At 33.8% G+C, this 27209-nt stretch overlaps 1 protein-coding gene across 2 annotated transcripts; it reads left to right on the forward strand.

The window, feature by feature from the left end:
- The first annotated feature begins 5107 nt into the window (after positions 1-5107).
- On the forward strand, positions 5108-26398 carry LOC124364479 (dynein regulatory complex protein 8-like). 2 transcript variants are annotated; one of them, XM_046820005.1, is made up of 5 exons: positions 5108-5957; positions 20638-20751; positions 20829-20952; positions 22474-22684; positions 26069-26398. In XM_046820005.1, the coding sequence occupies exons 1-5, from the start codon at positions 5936-5938 to the stop codon at positions 26075-26077; spliced, it is 480 nt and encodes a 159-aa protein (XP_046675961.1). In that variant the 5' UTR covers positions 5108-5935; the 3' UTR covers positions 26078-26398. The 2 variants fall into 2 exon arrangements, with proteins under 2 accessions (XP_046675961.1, XP_046675960.1); XM_046820004.1 differs by lacking the exon at positions 26069-26398 and having other exon boundaries at positions 22474-22802.
- The last annotated feature ends 811 nt before the right edge of the window (positions 26399-27209 follow it).

The raw sequence follows: 27209 nt of genomic DNA on the forward strand, positions 1-27209 counted from the left end.
TACACCTGACAGTATTTTATTTTAACACTTTGAGTGCTGGCCCTAAATGACATGTAACTCTGTAGAATGCTGGGCGTTTTTGGTGGTTTTCAAAAATTTATTTAAAAAAAAGTATTTAAGGTATGAGAAAAATACTTACATACCTTAATTCAGCTTACTTTCGTCTTTGTTTTAAAGTGAGATTTTTTGTGGTTTTTTTAAAAACTACACATAAAAAATGTTTTTTAAAAACATATATTTTTGGAAAAAAAAAATTTTTTTTGAGACAGTTTTTTTTATCTAACTTACTAAACTAAGCATACATACAATTATTTACAATGACCCATTTACAAATATAAACTGTCCTTTGAATAATACAAATCATGTTTTTATGTTTTGTAGTTTTTTGACAAAAAACTATGCCGTCATATTGATGCGTCGGCATCACTTTTGCTGTCAGCACTGTTTTCAGCATCTGTAACATAATAATATACTATGTAAAATATGAATATATTTTTATTTTATTCATAAGAATAAAATATTAGTTGTATAAAGTTAATTTATTATAATACAAATTATAGTTTGATTCACGAAAACAATAACATAACCAAACTTTTAGACTGATGTTTATATGATAAATAGACTTACTTATTCTTACCTGAAGTATGTGTCTAATCTTCTTCCATTAAATCAGGATCAATGTCAGAATCGTCAAAAATACTATCTACTCCAATAAAATTATCTTTATCTAATACATCACTGATCGCAACGTCGTTCAAGCTCCGAGAAGCCATGATTGCGACATCGACTGCCGGCTGCAACGAACGTCACGTTAGCGGCACGTAAACAACGCGACCGAAGTTGCTTTGTCATTAAGCTCATGCAATACATCTGACGCTTTCTAGCGGTGAATTGTGTTACTAAAAACCCAAATAACATTGTAGAGTAGGCAAAACCCGTTTAAATACGGACAATGTAATATAATACCAATTGAAATGACAACCACGTAAAACTACGGGATTAGCATTCTTCGGAAGTTTCGCCGTTCCGTAAAATTACGGGATTAGCACTCTAAGAATGAACTAATATAAAAGGGATATCCAGAAAGTGTACTGAGGCTCTCACAGCTGTGAGGATTTTTTTCAACATGTTGGCTACACGGCAGTGACTGATTCCTTCCTTCCACAATGAGACCGGTTCGAGGTCAGTACGTTAAGAACTGGCGATGCGACAATTTGTTTGTTGAAAATTTCAATCCAATCACCCTCCAGTCTAAAATACTTTTCTAGCGTCTCAAAAACTCTTACTCTGCCTCCACTCAAATTACGGAGTGAATTTTATATTTTTTCCCGAATTTCGGTTACGATTGAAGGTCTTCCTCCCTTCTGATCATCATGTACAGACTTACAAGTGTTTTTAACTCGTGATACCATTTGAACATACTTGTACAATTCATAGCTTTTAACACCATATGCAGTTTTAACCTCATAAACCCAACTGAAGATTTTCTCTTCCAAGCGACTAAACGGATGTAACCATGTATTTCGCACTTGGATGGAGATTGGATTGACATTTTTCACAAAACGTATTTTTGCATCAACATTTCTCATCATACTGACCTAAAACCAATCTTGTTGCGGAGGGGAGGAATCGGGCTGCACAGCAGTGTAACCAACATGTCGAGGAAAAATTCTCCCGGTTGTGAATTCCACTGTGTTATGTTTAGTTCTACATCAATTAGGCTCTGTATGTTACCGTAAAAAGGCATTAATAAGAGCAAACATTTTAAATAATTTAGTGTAAAGGAAAACAATGTACTATTATCATTGCATAATTTAATTATCAGCTTTAATTGATGGCACTAACTCAAAATTAATTAATGCTTTAATTTCTAACTCAGTGCATTTACTTGGTTACCCTAGTTTTGGTTTGGTTCTAATGGTTCACTTTCCTCTTAAAATATTGCCTTCCCCCCACCTATATGCATGAAATAAGGGGTATTGACCTTTAGTTGTTTATGTATTCTGTGTCGTATCACCAATGTTTATACATTATTTCAAATATTAGTCATCTTGTAAATAGTTGTATCTCAAAAAAGTCATGCAGCTATATGAAATCTACGGTTATCACAAATTATTTTATTTTTCCTCTCTCTACACATTATTACTGCAAGTTATAACAAAAATGTGTTTTCATTATCTCATATTCAAAGATATCTCAGTAAACATTAATCTCGTTTAAAAACATTTTTCCACATTGAACATAAATTTTTCAATGTCATTGAAAACTGATAATTGAATGATGTTACTTGCAAAAAAAAAGACATTTACAATCAGTAATTAATTTGTCAGCACTGAGATTGTTAATATAATTGTGTGAAATCATTATTAATTTATATTTTCCTAGTGAAGCATACTTATAAGATGATGTAGTTATTGTATCATGGTGTGCAACATATATACAAATGTATGTTCAAATAAATCTGTTGTATTGTATACAGCACCATTGGGGATATATTAGTATATATTGTTTATTAGTTACCGTAATTGTGATTGATTATAAATTATTGTATTATTTGTAAAATGTTGATCTAACTTTTATATTCTCTTATTTTGTTCATACAGTTAGTAATGAAAACATAGTTATATAGTACCATACTTGTTAATAATGACATGAAGTATTTTTTAATTGTTTGTAAGTTTATACTTAGAGATCTATAAAATGTCTCTGTGTTGTTTAAACCAGGTTTGTAGAAATTTTAAAAATACTGTATATTTTGGTAAGATGTCATATTAACATTATAAGTAAAAATTAAATTCTACTTTATTTAACAAGGTTGAACATTTATATGCACGTAAGGAATTTATAAAATGAGGAACTAATAACATCTTAAGAAGTATATATCCATTGGTACAAATATATATCATGAAATAATTTTGAATTTCAACTCTTTTTGGATCATGACTCCAAAGTAATTAGAATGTTGTATTCAAATTACAGTGGGGGATTTCCAAGATTATAAGAGTACTGTTTCTCATAACCACATTTTGTGATTTTTAAATAGAAAATTTGTCTTGGGTAATAAAAATCACTTTGCCGTACGTAAGATATACTTACATTTTTCTAATGGAATACAGAAAAATAAAATTAGTAAATGAATATTAAAACTTAGTAAGCCACATAGAAATACGTAAGAGTCACATTCTGTAAAAAAAAAAAACATTTTACTGACATCTAAAACAAATTTGTATTATAAGACATTAAATCAAATATAAAAATACATGTTTAATGATGTATCTTGTTCACTTACAATAAAAAATATAAGCTGTTAATATGAGACATTAATTAGTAAAAAGAACAGCAAATACCATATAAAAGTGTAGTAAATAATAGTAAAAAGTAGAAAACTGCATTATAAATTAAAAACAATAGTTTCTACAAAAATGTGACTCTAACTCCAGAACTTTAATCGGACATGATTATCAATAGATTAAGTATACAGTGTGAGTTAAAAGTATGGATACTCTGTATCCATCAAAAACTGAACAGAGTGTATCCATTCTTTTAACTCATACTGTACAACGGTAGACATTATCAACACTGCAGCAGACAGTGAATGAGTAGCAAGCTTCCATTTTATCCACCCTTACAATGGATATGCATGCCATAACAGGCCTATGCCCTTGTGATCTGTTAATAATCCTACTTTACTGTTCAGTAATCATTAAAGGCATAGTGATAAAATGTTTGAAAAATATTTGCTTAATATTTCATTTTTTGTCTTTGCACATCAGTGGCTCACTGAGAATTAAGGCAGTGAATTATAAAATTATTATTATTTGTATCATGTTATTATTGTTATTAAATTAAATATCTTTATTCCTCCGGTTTTTACTGATTGTTAACTGCATTACATAATTTAAAATGCAATAAATGAAATACAACAGATAACTTGCCTAGCACTTTATACAAACTGATTTATTTGCATATAATAGGGATCTATAAATAATTTGGGATTTAAACGTGTAACAGGAAGTATTATTTATGTGAAAAGGCTAAGGTGATTTATCAATGAATAATTTTATATAGATAAAAATTATATTTTGTTGTCTCTATAATGAGTGTATTAGCATTTAAGATATTCATTTACTCTATAAAACAATGTATAATAAGATAGTTATTTAAAATTATACCTTCATTATTATTATTTGCTGATAATTTTAGAAGTGAATTAATGTATTTTTTAGATAAAAGCCACATTTTCTATCAGAACTGTTTTAGTTTAAAATGTTTTAATGTTACAGGTTCTATGTAATTAGTTTTATCTGTTTTAAACACCAATACATTCTAACAGTTGCAAAATTGTAACCACCCCGTTTGTTGTGGAAAACTAATTTATTATTAATCTTTTTATAGTTGTTTTAAGATAAAAACCTGTGATACTTTGAAATTAAATAAAGATAATCAATATTTTGATTCATTATTATTTATTAATTCCTTTGTGTTTTAATAAAAATTAGATTTACTCTTGTGAGTAAAGTTATTGATTCCTGATTTACAAGCAAGGAGAGTTGAAGTCCTGACAACTGTTTATGTTTGATCAATAGTAGTGAGGCAAAAATACAACTACACAGTTGTCTGTCCTGTTACAGTTTAAATAGTGGCATAGCTTGGTAGTTCTATTCTACATATTTATAGTTTGTTGGATTCATGAATTGCCATCATAACATTGTTAAATTGGCATAATTTAAATTATTAACATTTTAAATATGATAGCAAAGAACAAATAACATTAATATGATGAAATATTATGTTTTTATAAATAGTTTGTAATATTTATCCACATTAAATGTCTCTTATTGAATATTTGTATATATATTTACTACAATAAATGAAAAATATAAATTCACTCAACCTAAATATTTTAATTTGAATATTTAAAAAAATGTGTGTGGTTATATTTTCCATTTGTTACAGTAACAGAATATTTTGTAATTATTGTTGTTTAAATGACAACATGTAGAACTAATATTTTAATTTTTCCAGATTTTGGATTCTATTATAAAACTCAACTATCAAGTAATCTTTGCTGATGTTTGCAGATTTAATTAATTATAAAAACTCAGTTAAAATCACAAACTTTCATCAAATAAAACACAACAAAAAATTTAGTTTAAAAACATTTTTGTATCGTTTTGAGAATTTTAAAAACTTTTCTATATCCATTTTAACCCATTCCCACCCTAGTGGGGACAAATTAATTTGCACTTTGATAACAGTAATCAAACTACAGAGTACTGTCCATTGTTTATACTCAACTTACTTCTATATTAAAGTAGATTGTCATATATAACTTGTATATATTTTCATCTAAATCTTAAAAAAATATAAAATATATTATTTCATGAACTATTGTTATATTTGGTATTACACTTACTAAAACTCTTTAATTAATGACGATCCAATTTGGATGATTGTGAATTTTCTATTTTAACAGCACTTAACTAGTCAAAAACCACATTTTAAAAATAATACACACAACCGATACTGTAAAATGTGAAACTAGTTCTCTTAAAAAAACAACTGTGGGAAACAATAGATCAGTAGCACTAAATAGCGGAGAATAAATTCATCTAATTCTTCAATTTCTACATATAAATGTGATTTATAGATATTTACAAACATATTTGAGAAAACTAAAGTAAGACTTTTGTTATAAACATTAAATAGACTAGTAGCGATGCTCACACAGTTTACAAGTAATTGTTAGAACTATTAGGAGGTAAAGTTAAAAGCAGGATGCTTGTGTGCCCTTACCTAACTGACGAGATACTTCGTCAGTGATCCTGCTAAGGGGTTAACTTAATTCCAGTATTCCTTGTCTTATTTCAGTAAAATTATGAGACAATATTTTGCTTTCAGATTTATATTGTGAGGAAATCTAGAAACCATTGCAATGAGTATTCCAATTATGGAAGGTATGTGGTGAACTAACTTACATTACATACACAAGTAGGCTATAAATAAGTATAGTTATAATATTGCAGTAAGGTCTATACTCAATTATTTTAATAGGTAGTTTTAGCTTGTAAGTACAATTTTTAGAGTGATTTGTTAATATAAGATGTTTACCTGCACTAAAACAATAGAAGGTATATACTGTAAGGGGACAAAGAGACAATAAAGTGGGCTATTTGTGAAATGTTTAAAAAGAGTATGTTCAAACATTTAAGTCAAGTAACTTTTTTGTGTAATTGTACAATACAATTGTTACATTGAATAAATTTTACCATTTCATGTTAAAGTAAACGCCTCAAATCGGGTTTGAACAATTTTATAGTATAAAAGTATATTCTGTTGAATACAGTGGTGGATTCACCTATGAAAGAGTAATAACTGAAATTTTGTTTACAGTACTTTTATACGTTTTCTGTATATCTTTGCCAATTCCATCATTCCTGCAAATGCATTAGCATCTCTAAAGCTGATAGTATTATAGTATAGTCACTGAAGGTGAAAGAGAGAGAGAGAATCATTTCAAAATCGTCAAGATTTAAAATGGTGTTACAGCAATCAATAGAAAACACAGTCATGAATACAAAAAATAAATTAAATTAATCATTCCAATGTTTTCCAGTTGAGGAAATCATTGATGGCGTAGAATGGTCTGTCCACGACCCAGTTCAGCAGTCTATGTTTTAGCACCTTTGAGTCGTTTACTCTTGATGTCTTCTGGCAGTTGATTGAAAAACTTGACACCAGCATTAGAAGGTTTCTTCTCAAACAGCTTCTTTGTGTGAGTTGGTAGGCTGAAGTTCTCTGCATATCGTTGTGTTGTAGGTACGTTGATCACCATTTCATTGAAGGATTTTTGAGGTAGTGGCTTCTAGTACAATAGATTTATAACTGTCATTAGTCTCTATTCCTTGGAAACCTTTCTGCAGATTTCCCGCCCCATTTAAGTAGACATTATTGTTACTACTTTCTTCTGTAGTATCAGAACACATTCTAAATTCTTATTTGCTGAGGCACCCCAAACAGTAATTCCATACCTTATATGGCTTTCAAAAAGGACATAATATGCTTTTCTAGTTGCTTCTACAGTAATGATTGCCTTTGTTCTTCTAATTGCAAACAAAGCACTACTTAACACATTCATTGCAGATCACAAAATTACCGGCGACAGAAAATGCGGCACAAACACTCGCGAATTACATGTGTATTGTACATGAATGACACGTAGAAGTACATCAATTACACGTATGTAGTACATATTAGTTTGAAAAATATACAACATCAAAAACAGTTAACACTCCCCCCTCCCCAAGTAAAAATTAGAAAAAAACTATATACATCCCCACCCACCGCCAAAGACTAAAAACTACTTATTTGTCCTCGCGATACTTATCAAAGCAACTGAGTTCACACAGACGTGGTTTGTCAGGGCACACTTCACAATAGTACACTGTTTCCTTATGCTTACCTTCTTGGTAGCAAATGCGGCACCTCCTGGTAACTGACTTGGTGTTTCCTTTGCGCTTCGTTAGTTTGGAGAGACGATGCATGCTGTTGCACGTCGATGTGATGAGCAGTGGGGCTTCCTTTGGAGGGAGCAGGTCTTCAAGAACACGAACTCGGAAGTCATACAAGGACAGTCTATCTGAGTTGTACATGTACAGGTAAAAAGAATTTACTAAAACAACCTGGAGAAAGTGCATTTCATTGCGACTCATTGTCTTCATCAGATGAAAAATTATCGTCAATAACATTATTGTCTTCCTCCATTATGAGTACATACACTTGCACAGTCAACAGACACTATAATCCACTCCCACAATATCGCAAAGCATAACCACAAACGAAAATGACGAATCGCACCAACTGACTCACCGAAACAGGCACACCTCGCTATGAGTGTTACAGCCTTCTCGGGCAACTGCTCAGCTCACACTGAGACAATATGAAAGCAGCAGCTGTATGCCCAGCGCACCATTTTCACATGACAAGCATGCTTGTCACCCGCAGTGAATGTGTTAACTAGTTGCGAAGTGTATTAATGTGACTTTGCCAAGAAAGAGCTTCATCAATAACAACTCCCAGATACGTAAATTCTGTCACAGACTGTAGTCAAGGAATGTCAGATACATCCTCTTTTTTCCTACCAAATCTGTCTGGTTTTCTGTTCATCAAAAATAAGGTTGTTGTTGCAGTACTCAAGGGATACATTGGCGCCAAAGTAAGCATTAATTTATAACAGTTTCAAGCATTTACTTGCAGAGAGAAGTACTGTGTCATCAGCATACATTATACCTCTTCAACTTACTTGGGAAACAACCCTCACTCCAATTGAGATTTAAGATGTGAAGTAAGGGGGAAGTAATTCCTCCACACAGTATTTAATCATCATAGAAGAGTGCTCATCTAGACCGGCAGAGGGTTTGGATTTCATTATTCTTTTCAATTTTCTTTCAAAAGCAGGTTGTAGCACAATTAGAGGTATCCTTAAATTCAGAGGAAATATTTTTCTTACTGCAGGTTTTTCCACAAGATTCATTTTTAGTGTTTCATCTGCCATAGAAATAAAAAATGTATTAAATCTGTTAGCGATTCCTGTAGTGTCCTCAATTTTTGAATTGGAAATCATGATATGGTCTAAGTATGAGGTATTGAAGGCTTTCTTTTTCCTTTCACTGTTTACCAGGGTCCAAGGAGCTTTGTTTTTACTGGCAGATCTATCAAGAGAGTAGGTACTTGCTTGTCGTCTTAAAACCTTTACTTTATATTCATTAGTTTTTTTAAGGTTATTTGCCCTCATCTTATCTTCTTCTAAGCCATGAAACAGGTACCTGTCCTGGGCCTGCAGGAATTGCTCTTTCAGATTTCTTGCTTCAGTATCATACTTGTGTTTTACTGAAGAGACAGGTCTCTCACGAGATTTTCTCAAAGGGCATGCTTTGTTAAGGGATACTGTCAATGTATAAAGAAAGACATCATAAGCTTCTGCCAGGGCTGTCTCAAAAACCTGTGTCCAATCTTGAGTAGCAAGAAGCATTTTCAGAATCCCCAAACTCTCATCATTGTAGTGCTGATGTGTGGATGAAGTTTGTTTAGTCATGGTTGCTTCAAACTCTAAAATGCAAAGTTGTCCCGTATGATCTGAAATAGCTGCAGGAATTATCTGAACATTAATATCATCCCTGAAGACTGAAGATATGCAAACTATATCAATGGAAGAGCTTGTGTCACAGGTAATTCTTGTAGGTGGCAGCAAAATCTTTACAATATCGAAACTAATCAGGAGCTCATTTAGTGTCTTTGAATCACTAGAAGTTTTTAAGCATTCAACATGAAATCTCCAAAAATGAGTTTATAGAATTGAAATTGAGCAGGTCATGATTAAAAAATGGATGTGAGTGTCTGGAGAGCAAGATAAAAAGACTTTATCTTGCCTAGGAAGTCTATAAACACCCAGCACGTACATTTGTTCCTTCTTATTAACTTTGATTGCAATTGCAGAGACTTCACATACAGGTAGTGTCACCGTGCTCGGCGCGTAGGAGAGGGTGGTCTGAGAGACAACGCCAATGCTCCCACTCCACCTCCCCTACTTTTACTCGGTACAGTCAACTCTAGCAGGTCCCTCTGGCCCTCGTGTCTTCCACAACAAATTAAAATATCTTCGTTATTTTATCAATGAAGGAAACACATTTATATTAAACAGTATGAACCAAAATATTTCTTTAAATTGATTTCATAGAAATGTTTAAATAATATTTCTTTAAATCCATGACATAATTATTGTGATAGGGTATTTCCCTCTGATGGTTACAAATAACTTTCTCTCTGCGTTCAGAGTTTCAATACTTGATTGCAGGCTTGAGACTGCCGGAGGCCGCATTAAAAGTTATTTACATATTTTACATACTCACAAAACAATATTTATTATATACAATAATTACAACATTGTGGGATTAAAGATTTCAAAGTGACATATTGTCCTCCTCATTGTCCATAAACAATAATGGGTGTAGATTGGAAATAAACATTTAAATCAACTCTTCGATCCCTGACAAATTCCTGTCTTCAATGTCATCTTCAGAAAAGTCACTGTTGATCTTGGACTCTGCACCAAGATCGATAACAAAAGATTCAATGGTATCTTCCAGTTGACTTTGAACTCCTATGAACTTCTCTTCCATTTTCTTCACATTTTCACATATTTTTTTCCAGTCCGTTTCAGTTATGGTTTCAAACTTCTGGTTCACAAGGCGCTCAACATCATGTATGTTGAAAGTCACATTGTGAGCTGCAACCCAGTTTTTTACATCAGCCCAGATTAGCTCTATGGCATTGAGTTCGGGATGATATGGAGGGAGCCTAAGGATGTCGTGTCCATGTTCTCTCATAATCTCGTCAATTTGATAGCGAATGTGCGCCGGTTTGTGTTGCCTAATCAACTCATAGAGCTCCACCTTCAGCGATGACGATGAGAATGCAATATTCTTCTGTATCAGCCAATCTTGCATTTCTGATTTAGTGTTCTTCAAAGTTGGGCACTTATCTACTTGGACATTGTGATAAGATGCATTGTCAATAACCACAACAGTCCGAGGAGGTAAATTTGGAATTAATTTTTCCGTCAGCCATTTAAAATACATCTTGCCGTTCACATTGTCGTGATAATCTCCTGTTTTTATGTTGGCTCTCCACATTGTCAAACAGTTTTTCACGAAACCCATTTCTCCTCCTGCGTGTAGAAAACTAAGTCGCTCGCCTTTGGACAATGGGGCTGCCACTCCTGTATTTGAGTTATCGGACCAACCTTTTCCGGAAACATGAGCTGAATTGATGTAAGATTCGTCCGTAAAAACTATGGGGCGTTTCTCCTTCCGGTATTCTTGAATTTTTCTCAAATATACAAATCGTTTGTAAGCAACATCCTGGGTTTCCATGAGAATATGTTTGTTTGATTTGGTCTTTCTCCATCTGTAGCCCATTTTCCTAACAATTCTTCTCAAACTCGAGATAGACCCGGTAAAATGTATTTCACTTTCGAGTTTTGAACAAATTTTCTTCATTGTTGGTAGACATTTCTCGGTCAAATAAAAATTGTTGATTGTCCGTCTTATAACACCAAGATCAAAATCATCGAGTCCAGTCACCTTTTTTGACACCTTTCTCACTTTGTTTGGATTTTCAAAGGAAGTCGTTTCAGCTAATTTTCTTTTTTTGGCACTTATACGGGTTAGAGTTCGCCGCGAAACACCGACAGCTGTTGCCACTCTTTCTCTCACTTTCTTAGGGTCAATAACAAATGTTCCCTCTTTACCCTCTCTACTCATAAAATCCATCACATTAGAAATAACTTCACGTGTCTGACCTTTCAGAACTTTGCCATCCAGCTTCGACTTAAATACAGTCAGTGTTGCCATGTCAGCAGCTCCAAAACTTCCACAAGTATCACAACATTCACAACACAAACACAGGGTGTTGACTGCAAACAGGGAGCAAGAAAACAATAATGAGCGTTGTGAGCCTAGCTGGAGTGGTCGCTTTCCAGTGAGACTGTACCGTGACTGCTAGTGGGGGGAAGGACAGTAGTGTGCGTGCTCAAACGAGGCGCCGAACACGGTGACACGGCCTGTACCAAGGGAATGGTAAAATGTTCGATATCTAGAGCATTTACTTCATTGGAAAGACTGCTATGCTTATAAACAGCAACTCCTTCCTTTGATATGTTTATCTTGCTAAATGCTAAATAAAAGAAAGTTCTATTTGGAGCTCATCTAGTGATTTATGACACAATTCCAAAATGAGTGTACAATTTATCTGTTTCTGTGGCATAAGGCTTTGAGAAAATACATTTGGATTACAGGTAGGAGAAATCCAAGTGTTGCTGGGGCTTTTACAAATGTCCTTATAGTATTCCAAAGACATCCCCATACATACTCTGTGGTACCAAGAAGTGCACTCACCATTAAACAAAACCATTTCAATATTGCTCTGTGTTGAGTTGTCACAAAGAGTACATACTTGTATAATACCTATGAGCAATGAATTGTCATGCTGTGTTGAAGGCTGCTGCCTGAAGTTGCCAATGTCCTCATCACTCAAAGAACATTTAAAACATTTCCATTGTGACAACAGATCCTTTTATAAGTGCTTAACTTTAATATATTTCATACCTATACATCTGAAATGTATCCAACTTCTGCAAGTACGATCACAGTATTGATCCAGACTTGGCAGTTTTTCCGAAAAATTTATAAATATTTGTATTTTTAACTTGATCCATATTAGCTTGGATGTTATTCAGATTGGAAGATAATGTAAAATTGTCGGACTGAAATATATCCATTGTCAGAGAGTAAAATATAGTCAGCCTCGAAATCTGCTTTACTGACAAAACTACCTTATCGGCCAAAATTGTATTATCAACGATACCAATTTAGTTATTAAATTGGTTTATAATCAGTTCCCTGTGTTCTAGTAAGTGCTTGGATTTAATTAATTTACAGGTTCATTTAAAAACTTATCTTGTGTTCCTATGTTTAATGCTGGTATAATAAATATGTACAGAAATACTCAATTCAAACAACACAATGAGATGTGTGATTTTACTGTTCAAGTGAGTATGGGTTTTAAAGAAAGGTATTATCCTTTTAAATGGATTGAAAATTACTGAAAACATAATATGTCTCAGAACATTGTCATACTTATCCACACATTAATATGAAATTATGTGGTTATTGTCCAATAAGTTGTTAAGCTTTCAATTATCTCAGCAAATGTAAGTTTTCAATTTGTTACAATGGGTTTTATACATATTCCACAGGGATGGGCTGTGAATTAGTGACCAATTATGACAAGGTATAGACATAACTTATTTACTAAAACAAATAGTATAAAATGTCATGGCAATAACAAATAAATTTATTAAATTCAAGTTTTCAGTTCTCCCAATACTATTCATAAAATTCTTTTATTATTAATTTGGAGTCTCTCTTTAACACTCTCCCACAACCATCTCTTTAATGTACATTATCTGAACCACCCGATTGATCGTAATTTATATTTTATAAGTACCTAAAATTGACTTATGTAGTTCCAGTCTGGAAAATAATGAATTAATATTCCAATCCACACTGTAACATTATTTATTACATGTATCTATCAACTATATATATATATATATATATATATATATATATATATATATTATATATATAATTTCAATAAACATTGAATCACAAAAAGTACTTGCTCCGCCGGGAGTCGAACCCGGATCTCTCACTTGCCGGGTGAATGTGCTACCATTACACCACAGAGCACTTACTTTTTCCGATTCAATTATTTTGTATTTGGCCGTATCTGTCACATATGCGTTTTAAATAAGCGAACTAACATATGATCGGAAGACCAAATACCTGTCAAACGACTTTTATTTACATTAAATTGTATAAATGGCAATTGCCTTATTTAATTTCAATAAACAATGAATCACAAAAAGTACTTGCTCCGCCGGGAGTCGAACCCGGATCTCTCACTTGCCGGGTGAATGTGCTACCATTACACCACAGAGCGCTTACTTTTTCCGATTCAATTATTTTGTATTTGGCCGTATCTGTCACATATGCGTTTAAATAAGCGAACTAACATATGATCGGAAGACCAAATACCTGTCAAACGACTTTTATTTACATTAAATTGTATAAATGGCAATTGCCTTATTTAATTTCAATAAACAATGAATCACAAAAAGTACTTGCTCCGCCGGGAGTCGAACCCGGATCTCTCACTTGCCGGGTGAATGTGCTACCATTACACCACAGAGCGCTTACTTTTTCCGATTCAATTATTTTGTATTTGGCCGTATCTGTCACATATGCGTTTAAATAAGCGAACTAACATATGATCGGAAGACCAAATACCTGTCAAACGACTTTTATTTACATTAAATTGTATAAATATACATATATATATATACATATATATATATATATATATATATATATATATATATATATATATATATAAAACAGTATATGGACACAATATGCAGCATTCCCTACTGGACACATTCAATAGCACAGTCCTTACACACCTTCCGACTGCATTCAAGACACACTGGTTTTGGCACCTTATGCACTTGTAGGCAGTTTTCCTCTCTTTTACTGATGGATAGGATGCACAAATCTTTCTCTTCTCCATTTTGTCATCAGGAACTTGTGGTCTTACTGCTTCCTCGTTGTTCCCCAGAATCTTCTGAATGGTGTCTTTTACGTCAAGATGAGGCTTGATAAGATTCTCTCCCAATGTCTTGGTAAACTTGAATCTCATAATCACTGGACTACCAGAATAGCTGAGGAAGAGGACGTAAGCATTGATGCTAGCTATGTTGACCATCCGGTAGAACACAGCCATTGGCCAACGCCTAGTTCTTCTATTAGAAGAGTAGACTGCATACTTCATGTCAATTAAATCAACACCACATTTAGTGTGATTGTATAAGCATATGATTTCTGGTTTTCTGGATACCATCGGTCAATAAGACCGTCACAAACTTGGGGGCTAACCGAACTATCCGGTTTGAGAGACCGGCACATTTTAAAAATAGACGAAGGTTACACGTGCGTCATGCGTCAACTGAATGGAAACCGGTCCGCTATGTGGAGGGAGAGGTGGGGGGAAGGTACCATGGAAGGGAGTGATCAATACTTCATAACATTTCTAACATAACAAATGAAAATTTACCCCCGGTCTCATAGATCCAGTCTGGTGGTTCGGGCAGAGTGTTAAACATAATCAAGTTTGACAGTTGGGAGATAACAGTTATCCAGTTGTTTAAAATTCAAGATCAGTGTAAAGGTCAAGCAAGATTCTTGCCAGCCAGACCCTCCTTATCACTATTACTGATAAAGATCCTATTTCAAGTGACCAATCTTGTCCCAATTGGAAATTAAAAATAGTTTTTTATGATAAGCTTTTCACTTGTACTATTTATGTTAAAAATGTCACCTGATACTGAAACAATACCACTTTCTTCACAGATTGGTATAAAAAAGTTATATAATTTCTTTAAAAAACCACAAAAATTTTAACTATAGCACAGGAGCAAACTCTAAACTGTTATCACTATTACTTGTTGTGATGTACTACAAATGTGGATGCTTGAAGAATTTTTCTCAAGATCCACCAAATGTATGGATGACATCTTATATGTTGATTGTTTTCATTGCCTCAAAAAGTCTGCTGCTTTCCTCTGCCCTTTTTAACATGTACCCAATATATTTTCGACTATATCAACCACTTGATCAACCCCTGGTTCTTTGGTTGGTTTAGAGAAGTGACTTGCAGAAGGAAGTAAAGCTTTTATTTTCACCTTCTTCTTTGGAAGGATAACATTGTTAATTGTCAAGTAACAATATTGCACATACAGGAAGACTGTTCCATCTAGATGTTTTGAAATAGCATGGGCAAATTGATCATAAAACCATTCCTTGATAAGGCAGAATTTCATGCTAATCTTTTATTTATTTTTTAACCTGGTAAAGACACTGTATTAATATTTTTAAACCCTTTTGTTTTTTAAAAAATAACAAAAAATATCATTTTGTGACTGGCATTAGCAGAGAGTGATTGTTATTATTTGTATAGCGAGTTTGGTAACTCGTACAGAGTCATTTTTACAGATAGAGTTACTGTAGGTAGCATCTTGTAGTTCAACCACAAGATACATTAAATTCTTCATGTTATAGACTTTCTTTGGTTCGCTTAGGACAAGAAGCTGAGAAATTTCTCATTTCACTTGAGAAATTTGTACTTACTGGAGTAACAGGTTATTCGGGATGGGTAACATTGGGAGTAGAGGCTGCCTCCTGTTGACTCACACGATAATGGATAGCAGGTACACTATATTTTGATCAGGTCATTTTTTCTTTGTTCTCTTAGGACAAGAAGCGAAAATGTACCTAAAAGCTCAATTGCAAGGTATAAACCAGCCAAGAGTGAACCTTTCTTCTGAGGAAAATGTTACAGACATGAAAATGTTTACACATGCTGGTGTAAATTCTGGTTGTTTAACTATGATTTTCAATCTTGGTATACACTCATCAAAAGCTATTATATCCTGAAATGACGACTTCCTGGATCCCATGCTGTTTTATCCAACAGTACAGCCTCAGATGTCAGTACAGTGGTTGGGTTGGTTTCTGCTGCTGGCTGACAACCTGTATGCGATTCTAACATGGACACTCTTCAGGTCTAAGGAAACTAGCTAGAAGTGGAGACATATTATGTGGGCTCCAAGTCGCTCACCTGAACACAGGTTTTGATGAGATGTCAATCACAAGTCAGTTGAGATCGAGAGGATCAAATGCCCTAGGGGGAAATAGATGCCCCAAATTTAATACATCACATAGCAGTAATATGACTGATCGCCAGCTGATATATTGTGTGTAAAAAGAACAAAAATAATCCAAGACTGATAGATATTTCTCCAAATTCTACTTAAATCACACTGGCACAATAATGTCGAAGATCAAGTAGGAACAGGCGAATCAGTTCGATAGTGTAGATGAAATTCACAGCTTTATTACAAAAACATAATATTTACATTAGCAGACATCTATCATTTATAAACAAATCACTTGGAAAACACCCATTGGAGAAACTAGAATATTGTCCAACTCTCTAAGCTAAAGAGCAGTTTTATAAATAAGATTGGGAAAAATAGAGGTAACTATATATGCAAAATTATAAATTATGTGACACCTCGGTGTTAACGCCCCAAAGTTTCAACAAATAAATTAGTTTAACCTAATACTACGAAAATGTCTTATTGTCACTTTAGTGATTATTTTAACCATCTTTATACTGGATAAGACCTCCACAATATGTAACAATGCTGCCGTACACATCAAGTGCCATCCGGATTAATATAGGAAAATATAGGCGTTAAGGCCACTTCAGAAGAAAGGGACAGGAGTTCTGCCACAGCCTGTATATGCATTAAATTGAAGCCCGCGGTGATGCGACAACACCGGTGTTGTCGCAGCCACGTGTACGGAATGCGCTGAAATCAGCAATAGTTGTGTTGTACGCAGGCCTTGAGCAGTCTAAAAGCCCCATGTACTTTGTTAATTACTAAATGAATCGCCTAGGCAGCAGCACCTCTCAGAGTACCATCCTAAGACGAAACGCGCTCTGATTGGTCTGGAGCCTTGGCAGCGGGAGGATCAGGCGATGTTGAGGGCATGCTCAGAGAGTCGGCTAACTTGTGCGGAACGCGACCGACATTAACTTAGGCCCTCTCCCCCTCTCTCTCTCTCTCTCTCTATCCATATTTTTAACTTTTCGGAAGCCAAATTCTAAATTCTTAATTATGTATTAATCAAACCTAATTATTTTATTAATCTAATCCAAAGAGTGTGCTAATTTTAATAAATCATATATTAGTTCGACTCCGTTGTTTTATTTTGAAAAGTTTGTACAACCTTCCTACCCACGAACCCAAGAGAAGATCTTTCGCCTCCCACTGGGCAAACGAAGGCAACCTACCACAATTAGACTGAATGCCACTGTAAGAAACTCTAAGACTACTGAAAAGTAGGGCTCAGCTAGATTTACTGAAATATTTGATCTAGCAGTGGGCCAGTCCAAATTATAAAAAGCAGCGAGTCCATATGCTCTGGGAGCAATCACACACTTCGTGGACTGATGCTTGGTAAATGGAAAGTATCCTATAAGTTGGAAAAAAGCATTGTTCATCCTCTTCTAAAGGTACAATACTCAGAAGAATAGAGCAGCTAAGACCTCTTGCAACATCAAAAATTTATCGAAAAGATAGCCATTAAGCAAATTACTAACCACGTCAATGAGGAACTTGTCTTACCAATGTGAACTATGGCACATCCACTGCACATCAACAGGTTTAGTGGTTTATTTGAAGCAAGAGATAAAAGATAGATCAGCTCTCTTCTTTTACTAGATAACACTCATGCTTTTGTTTCTGTTAGCCATGAGATGATGCTAGATAAGATGAATTATTATAGACTTGATGAGGAAGTTATTAGATAGTTAAAATCAGATTTCTCCAGCTGTGTATAACATTGTTCCACTCTTACATTTGGACGATTGTCAATTGCACTTGTCATTTGTGCCTGGTCTTCAAATGTTATTGATCAAATCAACTCTGACCATCAAAAGATCAGTAAATGCTCGTGAACAATGGTCTGAAAATCTCAATGAGAGCTAGACTTCAATTCTCAGTGTAGCCAACACTGTACGATATAGGCCTTAGTTGATAGAGATGTCATGACCGTGTTTGATGGTGGAAATCTCACCATGTATGACAAGTAATCAGAGTCTTGTTTGATCATTATCTGATCATGTCACTAATACGTCACACCGTGCACTTGGCAGACTAAGGGACCTGTGCAGGTTTAGAGCACTGCTGCCAGTTTCTGCCAAGCTTCAGCTTGTGCAGTCACTTGTCCTGTCAGCAATCTATTACTACTATCCAGTATATGTAAACAAAATCTCAGCAGTAGACATAGATTAAATCAGAAAATACTAAATTCAGCCATCCGGTACATTTTAAATCTTTGTCTAAACGAATGTGGCTCCTTTCCAGAATACTGTCAACATGATCCCAATGGAAGTGATGCATCAAATATTGATGTACTTCATACTCCATAAAGCTCTTATTCTGCAAGAGCCACAATACCTAAGTAGAAGCATAAAGCTCTTATTCTGAAACAGCCACAGTACCTAAGAAACCACTATGGATGGCTCTTATGTCATTGTGAGGTTTCTCAGCATAGCACCTATCAGGACGAAGAGTTTCTCATTTCTAAAGTAAGGACTGAAGTCCGGAGGAAGGGCTTGTCATACTTTGGCTCCTAGCTGTTTAATGACCTTAATGATTAAGAATAATGTTTCTGTTAATAATTTGTAAACAAAACTGAAAGAGTTATTAAAATCATGACCTATTTAGATGGAAATTACTGCATTGTTATTGTGTTGCTAATAGTTTACAAGAGTTGATTAGAATAGCAATTGTTAAAATTGAATTATGCCTGAGACTATAAAATAATTTTTATTTTATTATTATAATTAAAATATCATCTTAGGCTCCTTCAAAATGTTTTGATTTTTCAGTTCTTTCTCATCAAACTGACATTGAATGAATTTCAAGGTGTTTTGTATTCTTTCACCAGTATTTAACTGTTGTGTGAACCCTCTGGTAATTGACATAGTTTACTAATGTTCTCAAAAACACACATAAACCAAACTCTGCACAATACGTTTATTAGATAAACTTTACGATAAGACTATCATCACACAATTGCACTGACTGTATTAATTGACTTCCACCAGTGTACTGGGATGCACACACACTGCCAATTAAGGCTTGACGCCTACCAGTGGAAACAATTGCTGCGAGTAATTTTGTCGGAAGCCTTTTGACAGTTTGCTCCTCCAGTTGTAGGAATTGTAACACATTTTGTCTTAACTAAAAAAATAACTAATTGCCACAGTTTAATATTACAATGTGCTTATGGCTGTCTGTCCAAATGTTATATGTCTCCGGAAAGCAAATTTTGTAGTACACCCCATAAACCAAAAGATAGATATTAGCTTTCTTATATCTCCAAAAAATGTTTTCCAGACCAGTTTTATCTACAAATCTGTCAATAACTTGTGCTGTTAACATTTTAAAAGAAACACCTGACACAAAACAACATAAACATATGTATGGTGCATGCGCCTTAAAGTTAAGTATATATACCATTGCATTGGCATGCACAAACATGTTGCTTCTGACAGTTGTTACGAGACGTAAAATTTGAAATAGACATCCGAAATTGTTTAAAGCAACTCGTGACTTTGTGGGACAACTTGACATGCGTCTTTTCTTGTGTGGCGGCTCATCCAAGAATGCATGGAGAAGTAGGTGTCCAAAAAAATTTGGATTGTACAGTGTGCGTATGCCTAATGATGTGTCATCAACAGTCAACAAGCAATGCAGTATAAACTTAAACAAACCCTGATAAGCGACAGCACGGTTGGACTAAGTAAGGAAGCAGACTATCCAACACTGAACTAGTGGGGGGTTTATTGTTTGCGTAGAAACGGGTTGACTATTCAAATAATAATGAAAAATTAAGTAATTTCTCAACTAAAATTTAAGTTATTACAGACTGACTTCTGAAACCATTGTGGACATTAATAACAGGTTACACATTGAGTTTTTGTAAACATTGGAGAAAACTGGTAAAAGTGATAATGGTTGATAGTTTGACATGATCTCCAGCAACACATGTAAGCGTCTTTTTAATGTGCTATTAATATTTTTCTCGTTGAGTCATGAAAGTTAATCGTCATAAATATTGTTTTCTATGTCGTACAAATTTGTCAGATTTATACTTTTTTTATAATTAAGCAACCTTCATACAATCTTTGACAGCCAATCTTGTAGGACTGTAGGATGTACAGTATGCAAAAGTATCGGCTTACTGTGATAAAAATGGAATGGGAGTATATTTTAATACTATAACTGTCTAATGCCAAAAATATTATGAATTAAGCATTAGATTTTAAGTAATATTATTTATTTCTTTTTTAAATATTGAATGGAACGTATTCCCATTACAGTTACCATCACAAATGATCTTGAGAGAAGAATTGCTGAGGCATTTGAAGTATTTGACCATGGAGGAAATAAAACAGTGGATGTGCGAGAAGTTGGGACAATCATCCGCTCACTAGGTGAGACAATGACTGTGTTGAGAGTTGAGTAGATTTATCCTGTCTGTCTAGCGAGAATTTGTTTTCATTTTTCCAAGGCTGCTGTCCCAGCGAGGCTGAAGTTCAAGAAATCATTGTCAGAGTCGAGGACCAAGAAACTTCTGGCAGTGTTCATTTGGCACACTTCCTGCCTGTAGTCTCACAGATTATCTCTGAGTTCAAGTAAGCCATTTAGACTCACCTCAAGTGTAGACTCTAGAATATTTACAATTCATTCTCAAATTCAAGAAAACTAATCAAACACTCTTCATGAACTAAAATAATTATGCTACAAGTAGTGTTATTGATATCTGACAATAAAATCTGGGCACCATCAATCGTTGATTTGGTGCAATCACACATTTTTTTTTAAAATACACTATAGAGATTTGGTACAATCATATTATGCACATGTGTTTAAACATTCATACCTTTGCTGATTGTTAAGATTCAAGAACTGCTATTGCTCTTTTTAGTTACATTTGAAGCCTAAATTTCACTTTTATCTTTTATTAAAATAAAAGTACAATTTCTTTCTTTCAAGTCATAGAAAATTTTACCAACCAAATATTTGATCTTTTAATTGCTTATATTGTTACTCTTTAACTTATGACAAACTGTTACAGCAGTAAAATAGTATTCTTTTTCTTTATTTTAATAAAGACAAAACCAGATTACAAAAAATAGTTTTGTTTAAAACTACACTTTCTAAACACCTAAAAATAAATTGTTTCAACTTTTTGTTAAACTCATTCTGATAGTTATTTGGATATACACGGTGTAAATTCAGTCCCAATACGCCTGGATATATTCCAAACGGATTGAGATATCAATGTACAATCTTCACTATACTTATTAAAATACTTTTTGGGCGTTTTGGAGGATAAAAAGTTTCCCCCTCTTTTTAAAGGGGAGGGATAGAAGAGGTAACTTTAAATTTTCAAACTGCAATCCCTATCTTGTAACAAGAATTTTAAAATAATTCTTATACTAGATAATTTGGCACATGCCTCTTATATTCTCTAAGTCAATCTGTCAAATGTGTCTATTAATCTCTAGAAATTGTTGGTTAAGCCTAATACTGTACTAAGTCAAGTTTAGGTAGGTAATGCTGTTAGAACTATTAAATTATTTTAATGTTGTCTTGATTAAAAAGATTCTATAATATTTGATTGTGGTCTTGACTTTATACTTGACTTTCCATTCCTATCCTGATCAGTGGATACCTCAGAAGAGACCTCAAAAAGATATACATTTATTGCACCCTCATTGCAGATGAAGTTACAATTTCTTCCTTATCCTCCACAAGGGGGATAAAGCGTAGAGCTTCCACAATGATTAGTAACATCTTGTAGTAGAAATTGCAATGGACTTCAATGTTTAAGATTTTCTTCACTTCCAATTCCCAGGCCATTTTTCTTCCAAAACCTGGACACACTAATCAATAAATTAGACATACAAAAAAGTTATGGGAGTATCAAATTATTGCTCATATACCGGTTGTGAGAAAATAAGTTATACTTTTTAATTGTATTGTATTCTTATTTAGGAGTTTGAAATGAATCTGAACTTTTTACATTCAAAAAAAGAATCCATTATCCTTGCTACATAGTTATTGCCAGGAGTTTGAAGGTACGCTTACTGGCCAAGTCCCACCTGATCATTTGCATGTAATAGTTATGTTATTGACCATATTCCATAAAGACTGCAACCAGCGTCCCCTGAAGAGTTATTGAAGGCCTTCCAGACTCTGGACAAGGAAGGAAAAGGAGTCCTGGACAGAGAGACGATGTCCAGAGCCATGATGGAAGAGGGGGAGCCATTCACTCAGGAGGAAGTGGATGAGATGATGGCTGTAGCTGTCAGTCCAGAGACTGGGGATATCCCTTACGAGTACTACATCAACCAGATCATGGTGAGATTGAGAATTTTTTTAGTTTTGTTGCGTTAATTGTTGAGGAAAATATACAAGTTTCTAAGAACAAGTACTCTTTGGAAAGTCCAATACTAAAATAAGAAACGCAAGATGAATTCCATGGGCTAAACCAACTCTGTGTACTGTAGGTTTTTATTATCCTTCTGATCTCTGCTGTAGCGTGTATTTAAAGACTAGAGAGCTTTATAGTATTTGTGTAATAATACAAATCCGAATTAGTATACCCAAAAGATCATTGGCAAACCTTATTCTGAAGTCTCCTCTGGCTGATTACATAGTCTAGTGAGTCCTAAGGTGTGCTAGTGTTTCCTGAATTAGGTAATTACCACTATCAGAAGGTCTTTGGTTAGCTTCATCAGCCAGTTTGTGAACTGGGTGTTAATGCCTTTAATGAGCTTCTTGCCAAATGATTTCCCAGAGAAACTATGCCACCGGTGATGACAGTGCTTGTTTCCAAACCATTTCTTAATAGTCAGGTAGGCAGCTGACTTGCTTATACCACAAAACGGTTTAGCTCCAAGAAAGTACATCTTTGAGCTATTTATCGCTAATTCGTCAGCGAGTTCATTTCTCCTAAAACCAGTATGTCCAGGAACCCAGCTGAGATGTACTGAACAATAGTTAGCTATAATTTATAAAGTCTTAAGCCCTTCCCTTACCAGCCTAGAAGTAAATTCTGTTGAATTAAGGGCTGTAAGAGCGACCTGGCTATCAGATAGTATCATTACCAGTTGATCAACAATTCCTAGTCAATCCTATATTTTTGCAAGGTAGAATAGCGTGTATTCTAGCCTAAAAGACTATACAACTCCACACTCATAGCCATATCTGCTTTTTATCAAGGAGCCATCTGTGTACCAAACTATATCACTTTTTATTTAACTTTGTTCCCTCCTTCCTTCTCTAGCCCTCTCTGGAACAGATGGTTACAACAAAAGGTTTGCTAAATACAGGCTCTTTTGCCATAATGGCCTGCAGCTTTTATTTTATATCCAGATTCATATGCTTCTGTCATGACTTGCAGGTCTAGAGGTAGAAGTCCTAGAACAACTTCAATTGCAGCTGTAGGGGTACTTATAAAAGCTCCTGTTATTAACAAGCAAGCCATTCTTTGTAAGCTGGTAAGCTTGTCTTAGACCGTGGCCTGCTCTGCCTTTGTCCACTAGACTAGCAAACCATAGGTTATTTGGTGTCTTATCTAAATCTCTGTCTGGGTCTGTCAGCCCTAAATATTTTACAGACTCAGAAACAGCAAGCCGAGTAACGTCCAGCTTCAATCAGGAAAGAGACTCAAGGTTATTTTTCCTGGTGAAGGGAACTACAACTGTTTTTGCAGGATTGACTCTCAAGTCCCTCCATAAGACACCATACGTGCACACTACGATGCACACCTTCTATCTACTAAAGATTCTTGAGATATATATATATATATATATATATATATATATATATATATATATATATATATATATATGGGTTGTAGCTAATAATTTTTATTATCCCAATATATATATATATATATATATATATATATATATATATATATATATATATATTATATTAACAATGGATAAATGTTGTTAATGAACATAAGTGATAAGCAAGTGCATACATGCTTGTAAAATACAATCATAAGATTTAAAAGAACTGTTTGACAATTTAGATTTAATATACAACACATTTTACTTCCTTATTTAAAATTGTTTTAGTTATCCCAATGATAAATTTTTGTTATTTATCGAGTAAATAATATTTGACTAGTATAAGAAAATCTTGATTTTGTTTTAATAATTGTTGGTAATAAATTTAAATTTTGCTTAAGCTTTATTAAAATATATTGCTAAACAATAGAGGATAAAAATGTTTATTTTTCCTTTACATGTATGGTAAATTTTCAATGAGGATTAACTTACATAGTTATGTAATTATAGATAACACAACCCAGCATTAGAATATATCAAGATCATAATCGGCCTAAAAAGGGAACTTTGTCTCATAAAAATCTTGTATATTTAAAATATTGCATAGTACACATTGAATGAACAGCATGCAATATTCAGTCAAATGGATAATATCATTCTTTAGTCTGTGCTTTTCAAAAAAATCACATTTTTGTGAAAAATTTACATTTTGTATAGTTTTTAAACTTATTTCATCTTGTCCGATCAAAATCATTTACATCTTTAAATTTTTGTAGTAAATCTATAATTTATCGCATATAATATTAAGGCCGGGAATTTATTTTTATAAACTGTACATTTGCCTCAAGGATTAAATGTTTTGAAATTTTAATTAATTAATGGAAAAAACTTAGCAAAGATAAAAGTAAAATCAAAACTATCGACATCCGTCAGTAGGGATTCCAAGTAGTTTAGTATGAACAAGTAAAGAGTTGCATAGAGTTCAGAGTTAATAACAACACAAAAATATGAGAATAAAACAATTATAGTGGTAAAAAGTAAAGGTTTTTTTTCAAAATTTAAGGGATGTTTCAATAGTTTATAGTTAGTTGTATTATTTAAGAGCCTTATTATAATACCTAATATATTATGAGGTAATTAAGGAACCTTGAACCTTTTGACGCAACTTTGACCATTACCGTGGCTTTGTTTCGTTTCTGCAATTTGACTGCAATAATGAATAAAACATTGTATTTTTTTACAAAAATCAAATTTTTGAAGCAAATGCGCAGTCTGAATATATTAACTCCCGGGCTTAATATTTTATGTTATGAATTCTACTTTTATCATAAAACAAAAATATTTTTAATTGAACAAATTTAAACACATTAAAAAAATACACAGTATATAAATTTTTCAGAAAAATGTGTTTTTTTTATTCTGCTTGCGCAGTTTAAAGATATTATACATTTAGCCTAATATTGCATGCTGTTCATCCTGTGAACGTTGAGTTGAGCTCCAATTCACCTTCATCTTAGTGCAGCATCTGGGATCTGACGCTGTTACAGGCTTGACTCTTGAAATCTCGATGGAAATGACCAGAAATTTTAAGAAATGAATGAAGAAATCCAAAAAAGTTGGTGACAAAGAGGCTTAAAATGAACTTGTTACATCTTTTCAACATCACTGACACCTAGACCACAAGATAACCAGATCAAACAACGTCAAGCTTGGCTGCTGCTTTGATGGGTCACCCCTGAGTGATCCTGTCCTTGCAAGCGGCCCGCCAGTCCGACCATTGGTGGTGGTTCGGAAGTCACCTTTAAGCCATTGGTCCCCAGGCTGTGTTAGAGAGGGCTTCTTAGCCCTAACTTCGCCTAGTAAAAAAAAGACGTCTTTACTATACTTTATAAATCACTCTATGAGCTAAACCTTCACTGACTGAGGTTTGTATTTTTTTCAGGTGGACTAAATCTGACACCAGCCATCCAGGATCAGAAGATTGCGCTTTCTCATAACACTTAATTCAACAAAGACTTTAAAACGAGTCGGAGCAAGTACTTTTTGCGATTCAGTGTTTATTTAAAACAAACGAATATTATTAATAGAAAGAGCCTGTAAAATGTTATCAGATGTTTATGTGAACATTATTTTATAGTTTGAACTACAGTATGTACTGGTACATGAGTTTTGGCATTCCGATAGCCACAAATATTTACTTATGTGTGAACTTTTCTCAGAATCCCTATTTGTTATAAATAAATACTTGAATTAAATAATATCCAATCTTTAATAGGATAATTTCTTTAATTGCAATTCACCGCTTTGAGGAACTGAAATCAGAAATCTTTATTGTCGTTGACATTTTACAAAATGCATGACAGTCGTCAATTTTAAACTTAAATGTAAACTTAAGGAAATAGTGCAGCTATTTCACCATAAAAATCTGTAATATTATACAGTGGTTTATTCAATAGCATTTCCTTAAGTGCTATCTTAAAACTATGAAGTGTCAGAGTTTTTAACTTTTAGCAGTGTGAAACTGGCCATAGATTCCATCCATAAAAAGAACTAATCCGCTGACTTGAATCCTAACCTGGTTCATGAACTGCTCCTGACCTAGTTCCTGAAACTACCACTAACCTAGTTCCTGAACCAGTTCAATCGCTTCAGGATTAAATTATATTATTAAAATTAAATTTTATAATTTAAAAAAAAGAACAAATACAAAAATATCTATAGATTATACTTAATACATTACTTTGAATACATGGTCTACTGTATTATATTACTACCCTCATTTTAGACCTCTCCTATTTTTGGACAAATACCAATCTATAGATGGCCATATCTCAAAAAACGTACAAGCCAACTTTGATAAAACTTTCTGTACACATTCACTACATGGTCTAGTATACTAAAATACAAGCCTCATTCTTAGGCCACGCCTATTTCCGGAGCCACATCGGATTTTACAGGTCAAGTGCTGACAAAAACCAATCTATGGACAGCCATATCTCAAAAACGTACGAGCCAATTTTGATAAAACTTTCTGTACACATTCACTACATGGTCTACTACACTAAAATACAAGCCTCATTCTT

Source organism: Homalodisca vitripennis, chromosome 6 (genome assembly GCF_021130785.1).
Source record: "Homalodisca vitripennis isolate AUS2020 chromosome 6, UT_GWSS_2.1, whole genome shotgun sequence".
NCBI lineage: Eukaryota > Metazoa > Arthropoda > Insecta > Hemiptera > Cicadellidae > Homalodisca > Homalodisca vitripennis.

Bases quoted from the DNA above. Each gene is read 5' to 3' on its own strand.
- LOC124364479 (XM_046820004.1), top strand. From the start codon at position 5,936: ATGAGTATTCCAATTATGGAAG. The intron at 5,958-20,637 runs GTATGTGGTGAA...TTCCCATTACAG, and splicing joins GAGTATTCCAATTATGGAAG to TTACCATCACAAATGATCTT. The intron at 20,953-22,473 runs GTAAGCCATTTA...TATTCCATAAAG, and splicing joins CAGATTATCTCTGAGTTCAA to ACTGCAACCAGCGTCCCCTG.